This window comes from Columba livia, chromosome 6, assembly GCF_036013475.1.
Source record: "Columba livia isolate bColLiv1 breed racing homer chromosome 6, bColLiv1.pat.W.v2, whole genome shotgun sequence".
Taxonomy (NCBI): domain Eukaryota; kingdom Metazoa; phylum Chordata; class Aves; order Columbiformes; family Columbidae; genus Columba; species Columba livia.
The window spans coordinates 4,954,440-4,973,137 of record NC_088607.1 but is presented as its reverse complement, the minus strand read 5'-3'; the positions used below and the strand labels follow the sequence as shown (position 1 = coordinate 4,973,137).

Here is an 18,698-nt window from a genome sequence, read left to right as displayed (position 1 = left end):
TAGAGCATTGCCAACACTCCATTGAGAGAAGGTGCTGGACTGCTAGAAGATTTTCTCATGTGTTCCCTGTCTCCTCCTTTCCAAGGTGCAACCCTGAGCCTGGTGAACGGCAGGAACCGGTGTGAGGGACGCGTAGAGATTAACACCTACGCAGGTCCGGGCACTGTCTGTGATGACAGCTGGGACCTGAACGATGCCCAGGTCGTGTGCAGGCAACTGGGATGCGGCTCTGCTGTTTCTGCACCCTCAAATGCCTACTTTGGACAAGGCACCGGCACCATCTACCTGGACGATGTGCAGTGCACAGGGAATGAGTCCTCCCTCTTCCAGTGCAGCCACCGTGGCTGGGGTGACCACAACTGTGGCCACAGTGAAGATGCTGGTGTTGTGTGCTCAGGTACCGTTGCTTCTCCTTCCTAAATACCAGAACACTTTCCCAAGTGGCCCTTGTTGGCTGCAATTAGCCAGGTCTTGGAGGCACAGTCAAAGATCATGCTTTTCTTTGCATCTACCATGGAACACCATCCTGCACAGACCCCCAAGCTTTCCATCACCTATGTGTCAAGGTGGCACCAACAACGCCAGGGCTGGGAAAAAACCTGTCCATGGCTATTCATCCACAATGTCCTCACCTGCTTCTTTCTCCTCCTCCTCTACAGATGCCACAAGCATAAGCACAACCAGCTTCCCAATGACCATACCTCCAGGTGAGTCTGAATTGGTCTTGGTTTTTGTAGCCACTACTTTTGGTGGAACCAGTTAGTGGCTCACATGCTGGGTCTTGGTCTTCTCCATGGGAGAGCAGACCCAGGGAAATACACAGCCTAGTATAACACAGGGTGGCAGTCCTGGTGGCCTAGAACTCCATGAACATTGCCAGCGCTCCAGTGAGAGAAGGTGCTGGACCGTTAGAGGACTTCCTCAGGTGTTCCCTGTCTCCTCCTCTCCAAGGTGCAACCCTGAGCCTGGTGAACGGCAGGAACCGGTGTGAGGGACGCGTAGAGATTGACTACTACGCGGGCACGGGCACTGTCTGTGATGACAGCTGGGACCTGAACGATGCCCAGGTTGTGTGCAGGCAACTGGGATGCGGCTCTGCTGTTTCTGCACCCTCAAATGCCTACTTTGGACAAGGCACCGGCACCATCTACCTGGACGATGTGCAGTGCACAGGGAATGAGTCCTCCCTCTTCCAGTGCAGCCACCGCGGCTGGGGTGTCCACAACTGTGGCCACAGTGAAGATGCTGGTGTTGTGTGCTCAGGTACCATTGCTTCTTCTTCCTAAATACAAGGACACTTTCCCAAGTGGCCCTTGTTGGCTGCAATTAGCCATGTCTTGAAGGCACAGTCAAAGATCATGCTTTTCTTTGCGTCTACCATGGAACACCATCCTGCACAGACCCCCAAGCTTTCCATCACCTATGTGTCAAGGTGGCACCAACAACGCCAGGGCTGAGAAAAAACCTGTCCATGGCTTTTCATCCACAATGTCCTCACTTGCTTCTTTCTCTTCCTCATCTACAGATGCCACAAGCATAAGCACAACCAGCTTCCCAACAACCATTCCTCAAGGTAAGTTTGAATTGGTCTTGGTTTTTGTAGCCACTACTTTTGGTGGAACAAGTTAGTGGCTCACATGCTGGGTCTTGGTCTTCTCCATGGGAGAGCAGACCCAGGGAAATACACAGCCTAGTATAACACAGGGTGGCAGTCCTGGTGGCCTAGAACTCCATGAACATTGCCAGCGCTCCAGTGAGAGAAGGTGCTGGACCGTTAGAGGACTTCCTCATGTGTTCCCTGTCTCCTCCTTTCCAAGGTGCAACCCTGAGCCTGGTGAACGGCAGGAACCGGTGTGAGGGACGCGTAGAGATTGACTACTACGCGGGCACGGGCACTGTCTGTGATGACAGCTGGGACCTGAACGATGCCCAGGTTGTGTGCAGGCAACTGGGATGCGGCTCTGCTGTTTCTGCACCCTCAAATGCCTACTTTGGACAAGGCACCGGCACCATCTACCTGGACGATGTGCAGTGCACAGGGAGTGAGTCCTCCCTCTTCCAGTGCAGCCACCGCGGCTGGGGTGTCCACAACTGTGGCCACAGTGAAGATGCTGGTGTTGTGTGCTCAGGTACCATTGCTTCTTCTTCCTAAATACAAGGACACTTTCCCAAGTGGCCCTTGTTGGCTTCAATTAGCCATGTCTTGAAGGCACAGTCAAAGATCATGCTTTTCTTTGCGTCTACCATGGAACACCATCCTGCACAGACCCCCAAGCTTTCCATCACCTGTGTGTCAAGGTGGCACCAACAACGTCAGGGCTGGGAAAAAACCTGTCCATGGCTTTTCATCCACAATGTCCTCACTTGCTTCTTTCTCTTCCTCCTCTACAGATGCCACAAGCATAAGCACAACCAGCTTCCCAATGACCATTCCTCCAGGTGAGTATGAATTGGTCTTGGTTTTTGTAGCCACTACTTTTAGTGGAACCAGTTAGTGGCTCACATGCTGGGTCTTGGTCTTCTCCATGGGAGAGCAGACCCAGGGAAATACACAGCCTAGTATAACACAGGGTGGCAGTCCTGGTGGCCTAGAACTCCATGAACATTGCCAGCGCTCCAGTGAGAGAAGGTGCTGGACCGTTAGAGGACTTCCTCATGTGTTCCCTGTCTCCTCCTTTCCAAGGTGCAACCCTGAGCCTGGTGAACGGCAGGAACCGGTGTGAGGGACGCGTAGAGATTGACTACTACGCGGGCACGGGCACTGTCTGTGATGACAGCTGGGACCTGAACGATGCCCAGGTTGTGTGCAGGCAACTGGGATGCGGCTCTGCTGTTTCTGCACCTTCAAATGCCTACTTTGGACAAGGCACCGGCACCATTTACCTGGACGATGTGCAGTGCACAGGGAATGAGTCCTCCCTCTTCCAGTGCAGCCACCGCGGCTGGGGTGTCCACAACTGTGGCCACAGTGAAGATGCTGGTGTTGTGTGCTCAGGTACCATTGCTTCTTCTTCCTAAATACAAGGACACTTTCCAAAGTGGCCCTTGTTGGCTTCAATTAGCCATGTCTTGAAGGCACAGTCAAAGATCATGCTTTTCTTTGCGTCTACCATGGAACACCATCCTGCACAGACCCCCAAGCTTTCCATCACCTATGTGTCAAGGGGGCACCAACAACGCCAGGGGTGGGAAAAAACCTGTCCATGGCTTTTTATCCACAATGTCCTCACTTGCTTCTTTCTCTTCCTCCTCTACAGATGCCACAAGCATAAGCACAACCAGCTTCCCAATGACCATTCCTCCAGGTGAGTCTGAATTGGTCTTGGTTTTTGTAGCCACTACTTTTGGTGGAACCAGTTAGTGGCTCACATGCTGGGTCTTGGTCTTCTCCATGGGAGAGCAGACCCAGGGAAATAGACAGCCTAGTATAACACAGGGTGACAGTCCTGGTGGCCTAGAACTCCATGAACATTGCCAGCGCTCCAATGAGAGAAGGTGCTGGACTGATAGAAGATTTTCTCATGTGTTCCCTGTCTCCTCCTTTCCAAGGTGCAACCCTGAGCCTGGTGAACGGCAGGAACCAGTGTGAGGGACGCGTAGAGATTGACTACTACGCGGGCACGGGCACTGTCTGTGATGACAGCTGGGACCTGAACGATGCCCAGGTTGTGTGCAGGCAACTGGGATGCGGCTCTGCTGTTTCTGCACCCTCAAATGCCTACTTTGGACAAGGCACCGGCACCATCTACCTGGATGATGTGCACTGCACAGGGAATGAGTCCTCCCTCTTCCAGTGCAGCCACCGTGGCTGGGGTGTCCACAACTGTGGCCACCATGAAGATGCTGGTGTTGTGTGCTCAGGTACCGTTGCTTCTCCTTCCTAAATACCAGAACACTTTCCCAAGTGGCCCTTGTTGGCTTCAATTAGCCATGTCTTGGAGGCACAAAGATCATGCTTTTCTTTGCGTCTACCATGGAACACCATCCTGCACAGACCCCCAAGCTTTCCATCACCTGTGTGTCAAGGTGGCACCAACAACGTCAGGGCTGGGAAAAAACCTGTCCATGGCTTTTCATCCACAATGTCCTCACTTGCTTCTTTCTCTTCCTCCTCTACAGATGCCACAAGCATAAGCACAACCAGCTTCCCAATGACCATTCCTCCAGGTGAGTATGAATTGGTCTTGGTTTTTGTAGCCACTACTTTTAGTGGAACCAGTTAGTGGCTCACATGCTGGGTCTTGGTCTTCTCCATGGGAGAGCAGACCCAGGGAAATACACAGCCTAGTATAACACAGGGTGGCAGTCCTGGTGGCCTAGAACTCCATGAACATTGCCAGCGCTCCAGTGAGAGAAGGTGCTGGACCGTTAGAGGACTTCCTCATGTGTTCCCTGTCTCCTCCTTTCCAAGGTGCAACCCTGAGCCTGGTGAACGGCAGGAACCGGTGTGAGGGACGCGTAGAGATTGACTACTACGCGGGCACGGGCACTGTCTGTGATGACAGCTGGGACCTGAACGATGCCCAGGTTGTGTGCAGGCAACTGGGATGCGGCTCTGCTGTTTCTGCACCTTCAAATGCCTACTTTGGACAAGGCACCGGCACCATTTACCTGGACGATGTGCAGTGCACAGGGAATGAGTCCTCCCTCTTCCAGTGCAGCCACCGTGGCTGGGGTGTCCACAACTGTGGCCACCATGAAGATGCTGGTGTTGTGTGCTCAGGTACCGTTGCTTCTCCTTCCTAAATACCAGAACACTTTCCCAAGTGGCCCTTGTTGGCTGCAATTAGCCATGTCTTGGAGGCACAAAGATCATGCTTTTCTTTGCGTCTACCATGGAACACCATCCTGCACAGACCCCCAAGCTTTCCATCACCTATGTGTCAAGGTGGCACCAACAACGCCAGGGCTGGGAAAAAACCTGTCCATGGCTTTTCATCCACAATGTCCTCACTTGCTTCTTTCTCTTCCTCCTCTACAGATGCCACAAGCATAAGCACAACCAGCTTCCCAACAACCATTCCTCCAGGTGAGTCTGACTTGGTCTTGGTTTTTGTAGCCACTACTTTCGCTGCTACCTCTTTGTCTGTCACATCATTAATTGTTGTGGGTTTTTTTCTGCCCACCATGGAAGACCGCCCTGCAGAGATCCCCAAGCTCTCCGTCACTCATGTGTCTGGGTGGCATGAATATCCGCATGACTGGGAGAAAACCTGTCCATGCTCCTTCATACACAAGTTCCTCACTTGATTCTTTCTCCTCCTCCTCTATAGATGACACTCACATGACCACTGTAACCACTCCATCAACAATTCCAACAAGTTTGTCTTCTTATTTCACTTTTTGAATTCATTTTTTTGGAGGTGTTTTTGTTAGTAGTTTTTAATTTGGAGTTGTATCATTTGCACATTTTAATACTTTTTGAAAAAATCATTATTGTACTAACTGTTTAAGTCCTACATACAGCTCCTCTGTGTCTTTCTGATTCTGTCACTTGGAGTGGATTTCAGACTACGGTGATTTTGTGGGAAATCCTTTCTTCTTTAGATTTTATGTTAAATGGTCTACCTCCTCTTTCATTCTCTCATATACACTTACATGTTATTGCTACCAAATGTTAATAGCAAGGTAGAGTAGGAGTTTTCTCAAGAGATCGTAATATCTGCTGCCTGAGTGAGAAAAGCACAACCATTTTATTTCTCTGGAGATTTAATCTCCTGTTGCTATGGCTTGGACACAAAAAAATGTATTTTCCTTTGATGGGATGTACATCTAAATCTAAGTCAATCACATTTTTTTTTTTCTTTTTTTTTAGGGAGAAAATACATTTGTGGTGGCTTACTTTTTGATTCATCTGGAACGTTTCAGAGTCCTTTTTATCCTTGGAATTATCCAGATAATGCAGAGTGTTTGTGGCAAATACAAGTAGTGAATAATTTCCGTATTATGCTCACATTTGGACATGTTGAGTAAGTAAACCACTTGCTGCTTGGGCAATAAACAGGTCCCAAATCTCAACTAAACCCACAGTAGCCAAACACATTTCCAGTGCTTATAAGGGAGTTATAAATACTACATGGAAATTGTGTCAGTGCACTATCTTAGTTGATTGTTTGTTTGGCACTTAAAAAACAAAGTTTACCAAATGCATTTTACTATATATTCATGTTTCTTCCTCAGGTTGCAAGGTGGATGTCAGAATGACTATATTGAGATCTATGACGGGCCACCCAGTTCTTCTCCTCTGCTTGGAAGAATTTGTTCTGGTTCTTATCTCACATACACATCATCCTCAAATTTTATGACTGTCAGATTTAACAGTGACTCCAGCTATTCCAGTAGAGGGTTTTATGCTGAGTATCACTCTTTTCTAGCAGACCAGAACATCAGTAAGTTTCTATTCAGTTTGTAATGCTGTCTTTGCTTAGAAGAATTACACCCTGATTTTATTTTCCAAACTAGTATTTCTTAATGTTGTTGAACAGCTTGTACATGGCTCCCCTAAGTGGCAGTAGCTATAGCATCTGTTGAAGTTGTAACCTGCAAACGTTATCGAGTACCTGAAATGACTAATAATTCGTATTTTCTTCCCTAGCCCTTGTGTGCTCACCAGCCTACATGCGTGCAGTTGTAGACAGACGCTATCTCCAGTCACAGGGCTACTCAGTGTTGAACATCAGCTTGTCTGACTCTTACTGTAGACCAACAATTACATCAACTGAAGTTATATTCAATGTTCCGTACAACAGCTGTGGTACACGTAGACAGGTTGGTGTCAACATGTTTTGGAGAGGTCTCCAACTCTGGGCATGGATATTGAATAGACTCTTGGGAAATTGTCATGAATTGCAAAGGGTGTTGTAGCTCACAGATATTCAAAACACAGAAAAGCAACATGTGTTTCTGGAGGCAAATATTCGTTAAGCATTCCTAATTATCCTTCCTATGGTTTAGGTAATCCCTGTATCTGTTTCGGGGGGATGCTTTAGAGAAAAAAGTACAGAAGACAGTTAAGTGAACAAACCTATCCAGGAAGTCTGGAACTTTTGAGTATGACATGTTCTTCCTGACTAATACTGACTAATACTAGGACCTGGCAAATACAGAAGTTTGTGGTACAGACTGTGAACATGACTACCTGTGATAACCGTGTACCTGTCTAATGTGTCAAATAGGTCGACAGTGAAACCATCACCTACTCCAATGTGATAAAAGTACTTGCTTCTGATTACATCATCAAGAGGCAAAAGGACCTTCGCTTGCTCATCAACTGCAAAATGCTCCAGAACACCTGGGTGCAAGCAGTGTACATTGCTGATGACAACAATAATGCTGTTAATGTCACTGAAACCCAGTATGGCAGATATGATGTAAACCTGACATTCTACAATTCCTCGTCTTTTGTGTGGCCAGTGCATGACTTTCCATACTATGTTGAGCTGAATCAGAATTTGTTCCTGCAAGCTTCTCTTCACAGCTCTGACCCGAATCTGGTGCTGTTTGTGGACACATGTGTGGCATCGCCAGATCCTAGCGATTTTAGAACACTGGCCTATGAATTGATCAGAAGCGGGTAAGAAATTTCCAATGAATGATTTTTAAAGTATCTCTATGCATAGTTCTGAAAGAGCTCAATTTATGAAAGAGGTGATTTAGGGTCAGCGTACATTGGTTGCAATTCTCAATACAAATAGACTTCTAAGAAAGACATTTTAGCAAAGCCTGAATAAAATATATGTCAAAGAAATGCCATTCAGAAGTTGCAGTCAACACTGGAGATTTCACTCAAGGAGGCAGTGGAGAAACTGCGGCCTCAATTTGTTTCTGAAATAGATGCATTAAATGTAGGGATGTCAAGGGCTCTGTATTAAAAGCAAACATATTTACAAAATCAGTAATATCCATCTATAGATTTCATATGTGTTCAAATATCACTGCAGTATAAGATAAACTTAAGTATAAGAGGACTTAAAATCCTTGGGGTCTTTGTTAGGGAAATGAGCACAATGTATTCAAACATAATTAATGACAACTTTGAGATATTCTAGGGAGGGTGAATTATTGTGATATTTTTGCAGGGTACTTAAATTAAACCAGAATGACCAGGATCTAAGTTAGGTAACTTCTAAAACTAGTAATTGTCAGGAAGTGAACCTCATTGACAGGAAAGTTAATCTTGCAACTTGCTCTGTGAAACATCTGGAAATCTAACAAATGTTGTGATCACTCAAGCAAGGTACTCTGCAAACACTGAGGGACTAAAGAGCAGGTTTATTGACCCAAAATAGATGTCTATTAGAATTAGTTTTGTCCTTCCAGAGTAGAAAGGGGCCCTTTCTACTTCTGTAAGAACCTGCAGGGGCCTCTTAGCAAACAGGTAGACCAGTTTGGAAATGCAAACCAGGTCCTCACCTGGAACACAGAAACCAGCAGAACCACTGGTTATTTTTCAGTTATTTGTGTTTACACAAATTTCATTGAGCTATGAAATTTCTGTGCTGTATACATGATTGTGGTAGAAATCACTGCCGCTTTTCCTTTTTTTGTCTCTTAATTTCCCTTCTCACTAAAAACACTTTTAAAAAATCCTTTTGTCTTGTACTCTAACCTTCTATTTTTATATTTGAACTCAAAGCATATTGCACAGAGATAGCGTAATGCTGTTTTTATTCACAATAGATAACCTGTCAATTTTGTCTCTTTCCAGGTGTCCTAAGGATCCCACCTACTCGTCTTACTATTCACCACACAGCAGTGTTTCCCGGTTTGCATTTAACGCTTTTTCATTTGTTAACCAATACCCGTCAGTTTACCTGCAGTGTGAGCTGGTGGTGTGCAGGTACCACGACTACTCTTCCCGCTGCTATCAGGGCTGCATTAGTCGGTTCAAGAGGAATGCAGGTTCTTCCCAGGAAAATATGAATGTTGTTATTGGACCTGTTCAGCTTCGAGAAGCTCAGCCTGAGAACAGGCATGTTGGTAAGTTTAAATAACTTCAATAAGTGTTTATTAATATGTGTATGTTTGTGTCAGTTCAGACACAAAATCCAGTTCTGCAATACGCCTCAGCGCATTTATTCACAACTCTGTTACAATTCTTACAGGGAATTTAAAAATTAATTTTTATAATTTTGTTTTATGGTGTTTTAAAATTATTTGCCTTCTATCATAATTTAGATCCAATATTTGTTCTGCACACTTCAAATGGCAATTGGTTTGGTTCTGTGGGAACAGGGATAAGATAAAACTCATCTCCCTGCAGGATTTATGTTAATTTTTTCAAAGGTTCCTGTGCCTTGTTGACATCTCTGATATTTTAGCAACCAATCAGTAGGTCCCCTTGGAAATGTTGTTTTCCAGTGTCCAGTATCTGCTGTTTCCACTACCAGAAAGCAGCATCTTATGGTCTTAAGAGTGTAATAATTGCAAATTCTTAGTTCCTCTTTTATTTCTTGCCATAATCTTTACTTGTTTGGCACAACCACAGAACCATTTGTGAAATAAATGTGCAATAACGCAGTTTGGCTTCTGATCAGATCCAGATTGCATCATTTTACTTCAAGTTCTCATTGCCTAATTGGCTTTGAGATGAACCAGCCTGCGAAAACAAACATAAGCCTCTCTCTTTCTCTTTTTTGCACAGAGCTGGCCTCTGACATCCAGGTGAAAGAGGAGTCCCAGAGCCCAGCGCCTGCTGCCAGCTCCCACGTTCCTCTGGCTGTGACCATCGTGGTGCTGGTAGCTGCTGTTCTCATGGTGGGAGGATTCCTTTTGAAGCGTAAACTGCAGGAACCCATCCCATACCAGATAATGTGAGAGGCAAGCCAACACTTGCAGGTAGAAGGATATTTTCACCAGCCATCTGCTTCATTATTTGGTTTTACAATCTGTGTAGAGGGTAACTCTTACCTGACTATTCCACCATCCAGATCTTGTTTGAAGAATGTGCTGCATCAAGATAACAGCCAGTGTTACCATGAACTGAACTTACAAAGGAGTCTGACTTTGAAATCCTCAAGTCCAAATATACCTAAAGTCTAAAGAAAGGCTGATTCTTCCATCCCAGCATTCAAATGAGCTGCCATCTTCAGTGCGGGACATTTCAGAGCATCTCAGTTGAGTTTCTAGTTGAGTGTTTGTGTGAGAAGACTGATTTAGGTGACTTGAGAAAGAAAAACTGAGTTCTTTTGCCCTTGCTGATATGCAGATAAAACACCTGTGTAGCACCATGAGTTACCCTGGAAAGTAGTCCAAGAAAAATGTTACTTTTCACTTAAAAATATCTCGATGAAGATCCATAAGCAAAAAGACACAGGGACTGCACATAAGGAATTGCTCCTGTAGACCGTTCCTTATTGTTGGGGGGTATGGTTCTTCACAATTACATGTTTCTCTGAGAAATTGAAGGCCATTTATAAGTTTTGGTATAGAGGATGGATATAATCAAATCTGTTATGTAAATGTGTCATTAAAAAAAGCGGGAAAGAAAATGTTTTTTTGAGCAATACGTTTGTTCCATACTCGCAAACATGCAATGTATGTGTCTGAACTTCCAGCTAACGTATCATCAGGTTGGAGAACGTGGCTTCTGACAAAATGACTTTGCCAAGCAATGCTTGCAATCTTCTTACGCATTTCTACACCCATAATGGGGAGGGGAAGAGAGAATGTATGTAAGTTGCCATGAGGAAGTGTGACCTGTCTCTTATCCCCACACAAAATCAAAATTAAAAAATTAATAAAGAACCTGCTTGGAAGAAACCACTTAGTACAGGTGGAAAGGTCACTGTTATTTGATTGAGAAATGCACCTCTTCATATTTTCTTGTTTTCTAGCCAGCAGTGAAAGAGGAAGGTTCATTTGGAACAGTATAATGTACTATGTGTGAGGTGAGCCAGAGATAACGCAATGACGTGTGAGGAAGGTGAGCTGTACTCTAGGGTGACATCGTGTCCTGACAAGGAGGATGTCGGCAGCTCTGACAGGAATCATCACTGCAGCTTGTATTATACCATTTCTTCATGCAAGCTGCCTTTTCCCGGTGACTCCAGGCAGACATCTCATCACCTCTCCATGCTGTAGAGAATGGACCATACATGAGGGACTGACATTGCACACAGAATCTAGAAATTGAATTTTGTTGCCCACACATGAGGAATAAGGATTGAGGAGGGTCTTCTCTTCTTCTCTGTCTAAAGCCACCTTTGAAGGGCAGAGAAATCCGGGAGGCTGACCTGGCTTTCATCTAGTCCTGTTGTGTGGCCCAGAGGTTGTCCAGGCTTGGAGGAATCCAGTGACCTTTTCAGCCCAGGAAGACTTGCCTGGACCTGGGCTTTCCTGTCTCTCTAGAAGAGGACTTTCTCCTCTTTTGTTTCCAGACCTACTGTTTTCTCTCCTGCTGTGGCTTTGCTGCTGTGGTGTTACTATCCCACCATTTTTCAGGGCATAGCTTGATGGCACCTTTTCTACTTCTCCTAGTCTCTGAATATTATTGTGATCAGACCAGCAGAAAGATACTAGACCTAGGATGTTGGTGCCTTCAATCTGCAACCTGCTTATACTGTTCAGAGCTGAGTCAAGTAGCTGGTGTCTCAGAACCATCCTCCTTGTTTTCTGTCACCTTCCTTGATCCACAAGTATTATAAAAGTGCAGGATTTGATAAAACTGGATTTGGTGATGAGGAAAGGGTCATACTCTAAAGTACATGTGCCTGGTGAATGGTGTCTCTGCCAAGAACCTTCCTTCCCACCCGCTGCCCCAGCCACCCTCGGGAAAGCTTCCACCGCTAAATCCAGTGGATTTGACTCTCAGTAGTAGACAGTTCTGATCCACTTGGATCCTCACCATTAAACAAATGCAAATTGATATTCAAGGACTTGCTTCACATGACACATACAACAGAGCCCAAGAGGCCATCAAGGACCTCAGCAAATTAGACTAAGTTGCCTAGTTACATCTTAATGCATGGATGGACTATTGTTTCTTTGTCCAGAAATTTGCGGATACTCTCATTCCACTCTAGATACTTCCTTATAGACACAGATGAAAGCTGATGAATCTTCTGTGTCCTTTCAATCATTTTCATTTGGACTTCACAAAAGCAGGTATGTCTGCAGAAGTGTCCTTACAACAGTCGGTAGAAAAGAAAGTGTTTTCAAAGTTCAGTGGAGCTTCTGTCACAGACTAAGGTGCTGAGAAACATTTCAAGCTGCCAGAAGAAGCCGTATAGAGCAGAAATTATTACTGCAAGAGACATAACCTAGCCAAAGGGAAGGATGAAAAATGTGCTGTGTGGTATTTGCATGAATTATTTAATTGAAATATAATATTTACCTGTTCCTACTCTGCAGAGATTGTCTGATAAACAAAATCTCTAGAAATATCCAGATCTTTGAAGTTTGTGGTAAAGAATTAATTAGTGAAGGATGTAGGGAAGAATTAATCAATCAGTGATGGTCATTTACCTGGACAGTTTGACAGGTTTGTTTGTTTGTTTTGTTTTCTTGTTGTTGTTGTTTTTTGCTTGAACCATCCAGGAATCACTTTCCTGTTCCCCTTACTCTCCATCCTTTTCAGTTATTATGAGAGTTTGGAGAATCACTATCCACCATTTACTTGTGCTTCACCGATTGCAGTGTTTGATTGGTCAGTCAAATATACTTGATTTTCTCTACTTCTTGCCAAGATGTCAAATCCAGGAGAATATGAATAGTGAATACCAGGTGTTGTGTACATTTCCTTATTCATGTGCAAATGTGGTTGTTTGTGTAGAGAAGAAACATATTTACTCTTCTCAGTGTTCACTTTCAAAGTTTCCAACATTATCTTTGGCCTCTTGTGTTTTCCTTCTTCCGTTCCAGTAATGCTGGCCTTTGTGGAAAGACCTCCAAGCCATTTTCCCTTGGTCTTCATCCTTGATGGCTATCCCCGGAGGCAATAAATCTGTATATGATATATATTGTGCCTCAAATTTTAACTCCTGGTGATGCCAGCCAAGCCATGATGGCTGTAGAGGCTGGAATCAGATGAAGAACAATATCCTGGCTCTTCAGCGTTAGGATGGTCATCAGCCTTTTCTCGTTAAGTAGTTAAAACACAGAAACACAGGAAAGTAACCACCCTGGCAAGAAAATGATGAATGACAATTAAGCATTATTTCACATTGTAGGAAAACTTTGGATTCGTTCTTCAAAGAATGACATGGATGTAATTGTCACTATGCAAAATTAAACAAGGAATATGTCAAGAAAGATTCTTAACAGAAATCTGAACCTGTTTTCTTCTCATTTCGTGGTTCAAAGGATCAAAGGAAATTTTAGAATAAAGCTAAGTTGCAACCTATGGAATTTACTTAACTATGCATAAAATCCACCCATTTTTCTGTACAGTTTTCACAAAAAGTTATCAGCTGACCCTGATTCTCCTGACACTTTCTTGAAATATAACAATCTCTCTGTGAACAGAGTTTGGACTTGAACTTGGAAGTATCAGAAGGGTCTTATTGGGGCTGGAGGTGTTGATTTCAGCTGCAGGGTTCTTCAGATGTCTCACAATTATTTGTTTACAAGTCTTTGCTCAGTCTCCTTAATTATCTGGAGCAAATTACCCATGTGTTGAGGCAAAGTTATCACACACACTATGGTGTGAGCTCCTCTGCACTTACAGCTGTGGCTCTCCGCGAAGAAAGTAGCAAGCAATATTTCACACCTCTCTCAAGTCAGCTCCTCTTGCTGACACTCCAACTCTTTTACCCTAAGGTCCTGGACTGGTATCTCAGCCCAGGACCACTGATTGCCTCCTCTCCTTTCCTCACATCTCCAGTGGCTCCTATGTCCATCAAGCGACTGCATCACCATCTACCTTAACCTTCTTCTTGTTGGCTCTGCTGCTGACAGCAAGGGTAGTGATGTTGTGGTGGAGCTGGCAAATTTGATGGGATGCAACTGTCTCGATTAAGTGTCTCTCAGGTATCTTCATATTGCATTCAACAACCACAGTTCTGGTGGGTTATGTTCAGAGACCCACTAGTCATACTTGAATAGGGCCACCAGGTCTCATCTCATTTTATTTGAAATATGCTAAAGCTGTGAGGAATTCTTGGCTACCCAGGGAGTTGGAATCAATTTATGAAGCTCTTTTATTACTTCATTGGAGGAAATACATTTAAGTTTCAATATTCCACCACCTTCCCCAGACCTGTGAAGGAATCTTCCCATAAAACAAAAATGCTGAGATTCATCATCCAGAATGAAAATGTATCTTTGGATAGGTGCTCATTTGCTTTCTGCAATAAGATGATTGTGAAACCTATAGTGGCATAAATATTTCCTTTCAGGCAATGGAAAATTACACTCTTGGGATATAATCTTTCTTCAAAACCCAGGAAGTTACAAAATCTTGAATAACAAATCAAGCATATTTTTCTTTCGGATCATAGGACTGTGGTTGGTTTATTCTCCTGTAGAAAGAGAAACCTATAGAGCCACTCCCCTTCAGAAATAGAGATTATATATTCTGACAGTCCTTTCTATCAGCAGAACTGGATGAGATGGGTACCACTATGATTTTGACATGGCTGCTCTTGTTAGGTCCAGCAGTTCTGGAGGTCAAATCAGGTAAAGCATTTAGACTTGTTCCAGGGCACATAAAATACATCTAAAAAGACTGCTTGGGGTTTTTTCTGTTGTTTTGGTGAACAGAAATCATATTCATGCTGCTATCAGTTTGGGCAAAAGTTTAAAGGGGAAATTGGATGAAAGAGATAGCACAGGGTTTTTTCTACTAAAATTATTAACTAATCATGATAGTGCATAAGAATTATTTAAACCATGTAGTGGAGTTCACTCTGCTGCCACATGGTAATGCTTGTCTTAGTGCCTTCTATCATTATGATACCTGTGTCTGTGAGTATGTTATGAATGAGTCATTCTTCCAGTTCCAGAAATTTGATCTAAGAATTATGGAAGAATTTTTTTAGAAAAATTAAAATATATATATATATATTTATTCCAGAGTATTTGCATGCATACATGCTATATTTTTAATATTGCTTGTATTATTTTATTCTTGTTAATTTAATGAAATATAACAAGAAGTTGGTTTTCATATTCTAGCACTGCAGATAATTGAGGAACATCTAAAAATAATTAAAGACGTGAACCGCATTTACTTAAAATTATTTTTGGTCATTGACATTTTCATTACATCATTATTTTCTATCTCCTTAGTGACTTAGGTGACTTTGAGCTAGATAATTCTATGTATATCCTTGAAAAATTGCCAATTATTTTTTAATGAGTTATTTAAGCATGACTGTGAGGATTTATATTGCTATCATCCACCTCAACCAGTTTTCTTCATCTGTCCTCTGCTTGCCTGGCCATAAGTCATCTCACTCTTGCTGCTCCAGCTCTTCTCTCTGCTCTTGGCTCCATTCCCCACCCTTGCCTCTGTTTCCTGGCTCAGAGCAAGTGCTGTATTTGTATTTTCACAGGCTGTTGGCTTTTGACACCTTTAACGTGGGAGGCAGGATACAACCTGCTTAGTTACATGTCCAGCTGATGGTTACGCTCTCACAGGGATGACAGACCCTGAATGAAAGCAAATAAAACTGGTTCAGATCGGCTTTAATTTCCTAATCCCATTCTGACTTTTTGCCAGGTTTGCTGTTTCACTTCCCAAAAATCCTATGAGTATGGTTCAAAAATGTCCAAATAGATATTTGAAGAAACAAATAAGATATAAGTCAAGGGGCATTTTTTTATCTTCTCCCTGGCAGTTAAATGCATACAAATAGAGACAAATTTAATTTGGACACCGCTTTGACTCCTTTAGTCCAACAACAAAAAATCAGACACGGTGAAAAAATCCAGAGATGTTATCTTCTTAGATTTGTTTTGCTTTGGGTGACTTAGTGTTTAATAACAAGCTAAACATGTATTTGGCAGAAAGGCAAAGTATAACAAGTGTAGTGTGTGTGTTTTAATTTCCAAAGTCTGAATACTGCAGGTCACAAATTACAACATTTATTTGCTCACTTAGTGGCAAAGTCTTCAGTAAACTTCTTCATAAAAAATGTGTCTCTAAAATCAGTATTTTCATACTGTTCACTGCAGAATGTCTAAACAAGCTAGCTCAAACTGGTAGGCAGATGAGCTTTACCTGAATGAATGAAGTAATCAGATGTATACACGATAGATTATGAGGTATTTCTCTATTTCAAACTCTAATAACATTTTACAGGCATATAAGAAATAAAGCCAGTGGATTTCTATTGAATTTTTAATAATCCTGCTGAATTCACTGTCCATTCTGTTGAAAACTTAGCGGAATTCTCCCACTAAAATTCCTCTTAAAAACTGCAGCATTTGGTTGTGATGTGTGGACTCGAGGTCCTTGAAATTCTCCAAAAATTTTAGAGGAAAAAGATAAATTCTACTTAAATTGAATAAATCAAGGAGAAATATAAAGAATAGCTATTGTTTCCTCTAAACTTCTGTAGTTTTTCTAAAGGATTTATTTGGCCTGATTCTGAGATAACTGAAACACTGCTAACAAGCAGTCCGTCAGTAGTGCATAATATCTTGTGAATTGCAGTTTACTTGCCTGGTAATTTTGATATGGCAGCACTGTTACAGCCCCATGAGGTTTAGGTTTCATAAACCTAAACCTTGGCTGTCCAGGGTGCATCTTGTTGTGTCCCCGAAGCCTCAGTGATCTGGTGGAGCCACCGTTCTGCTTCCCATCTTGCATTCAGGTCAGAAGAGGCTTTGTACATCATATAGAATTGTTACTTGTATGTATTTTTGATAAGACACAGGTTGAGGGTGGGAAAACTGTGCTGTGTGGTCTAAATTACGGCAGGATTCAATATAAATTGCTACATCTCCTTGTTCTTTAACATTAAAAAAAAAAAAAAAAAAACCATACAATGAATAAAAGAAGTACATCAAAATGAAATATGTTCTTCAAGCATGTAATTTTCTTCCTGCTAACAAACTGAAAAAAAATTACTGTTTTTTTTTTTTTAATACACTCTCACATTTCATTCAGATACGGAAAATATCAATAGTACCACCATGCTAATGTCTTCAGTTGTATCTGTGTTTTCATGTTTTCTGTCTATGTGTTACTTTTGGGATGTACTAGTTCATAGCTCAGGGGTCTGAAGCTGCCTGGTGGTAGGTGGGACACATAGGAGCACGGCACTATGAACCACATACCCAGGGCAGGGCACTGGTCTGCCAGTTGTGCCCTTGGTGCTATCGGGCTTCTGCCGTGAAAACCCAGACACCAAAGCTCCAAGGTGGATTGCACCAGGTCCCAAAAGATGCACCTCTCCAGGGAAACCATAGCTCACCTGCGTTTGTTTATCACTTGCATTGTCCAATTTAGTCACTCACTAAAAGCAGCCGTTTACCACAAGACTCAGAATCATAGAATCACGGAATCAGAGAATGGTTTGGGTTGGAAAGGACATTTAGATGACATCTGGTGCAACCCTCCTGTAATGAGGAATGTTATTTTCAGCTAGAGGATGTCTCAGAGCACTGTCTAACCTGTCCATGAATGTTTCCAGGGATGGGACATGTAGAACATGTCTACGCAACCAAGAAATAAGCATTTCATTGCCTGAAGAGAAAAGGTTTTGGAGATGTGTTCAAAGACTGTGTTTTTCTTTTCTCCAACCATGGAAGAATACTTTGCAGAGAACCCCAAGCTCTCCACCATCCATGTGTCTGGGTGGTAGGAATATCCCCATGGCTGGGAGAAAACCTGTCCATGCTCCTTCATACACAAGATCCTCACTTGATTCTTCCTCTTCCTCCGCTACAGATGCCACAAGCGTGAAAACTGTTCCCCCACCACCACCTACACCAGAAGACACAAATGTGGCTGCAAGAGCCTTAGTGGTGACTGATCTTCCAGGTGGGTTTGAATTTCTCATGGTTTTTGTAGCTACTTTTCTTTTGGTGGTACCAGTTATTGGCTCACCTTTGGGGTCTTGATCTTATCCTTGGGAGAGTACAGCCAGGGAAATACACAGCCTAGTATAACACAGAGTGGCAGTCCTGGTGGCCTAGAACTCCTAGAGTGTTGCCAATGCCCCAGTGAGAGAAGGTACTGGACCGTAAGAGGACTTCCTCATGTGTTCCCTGTCTCCTCCTTTCCAAGGTGCAACCCTGAGCCTGGTGAATGGCAGGAACCGGTGTGAGGGACGCGTACAGATTGAGTACTACGCGGGCACGGGCACTGTCTGTGATGACAGCTGGGACCTGAACGATGCCCAGGTCGTGTGCAGGCAACTGGGATGCGGCTCTGCTGTTTCTGCACCCTCAAATGCCTACTTTGGACAAGGCACCGACACCATCTACCTGGATGATGTGCAGTGCACAGGGAGTGAGTCCTCCCTCTTCCAGTGCAGCCACCGCGGCTGGGGTGTCCACAACTGTGGCCACCATGAAGATGCTGGTGTTGTGTGCTCAGGTACCATTGCTTCTCCTTCCTAAATACCAGGACAATTTCCAAAGTGGCCCTTGTTGGCTGCAATTAGCCATGTCTTGGAGGCACAGTCAAAGATCATGCTTTTCTTTGCACCCACTATGGAAGACCGTCCTGCAGAGACCCCCAAGCTCTCCATCACCTATGTGTCAAGGTGGCACCAACATCCCTAGGGCTGGGAAAAACCTGTCCATGG

The 18,698-nt window shown here is 43.5% G+C and overlaps 1 protein-coding gene across 1 annotated transcript in view; it reads left to right on the top strand.

Annotated features, from left to right (window-relative positions):
- DMBT1 (deleted in malignant brain tumors 1) overlaps nucleotides 1–18,698 on the top strand; it is a 39,734-nt gene that overhangs the window by 5,641 nt on the left and 15,395 nt on the right. The window contains 18 exon segments of the mRNA XM_065068628.1: nucleotides 86–449; nucleotides 926–1,263; nucleotides 1,818–2,238; nucleotides 2,697–3,034; nucleotides 3,252–3,305; nucleotides 3,550–3,861; nucleotides 4,120–4,167; nucleotides 4,412–4,766; nucleotides 5,158–5,172; nucleotides 5,820–5,969; nucleotides 6,181–6,389; nucleotides 6,596–6,768; nucleotides 7,176–7,573; nucleotides 8,708–8,979; nucleotides 9,644–9,778; nucleotides 14,539–14,616; nucleotides 17,837–17,929; nucleotides 18,176–18,487. Coding sequence (XP_064924700.1) covers nucleotides 86–449; nucleotides 926–1,263; nucleotides 1,818–2,238; nucleotides 2,697–3,034; nucleotides 3,252–3,305; nucleotides 3,550–3,861; nucleotides 4,120–4,167; nucleotides 4,412–4,766; nucleotides 5,158–5,172; nucleotides 5,820–5,969; nucleotides 6,181–6,389; nucleotides 6,596–6,768; nucleotides 7,176–7,573; nucleotides 8,708–8,979; nucleotides 9,644–9,778; nucleotides 14,539–14,616; nucleotides 17,837–17,929; nucleotides 18,176–18,487 — 4,065 coding nt within the window.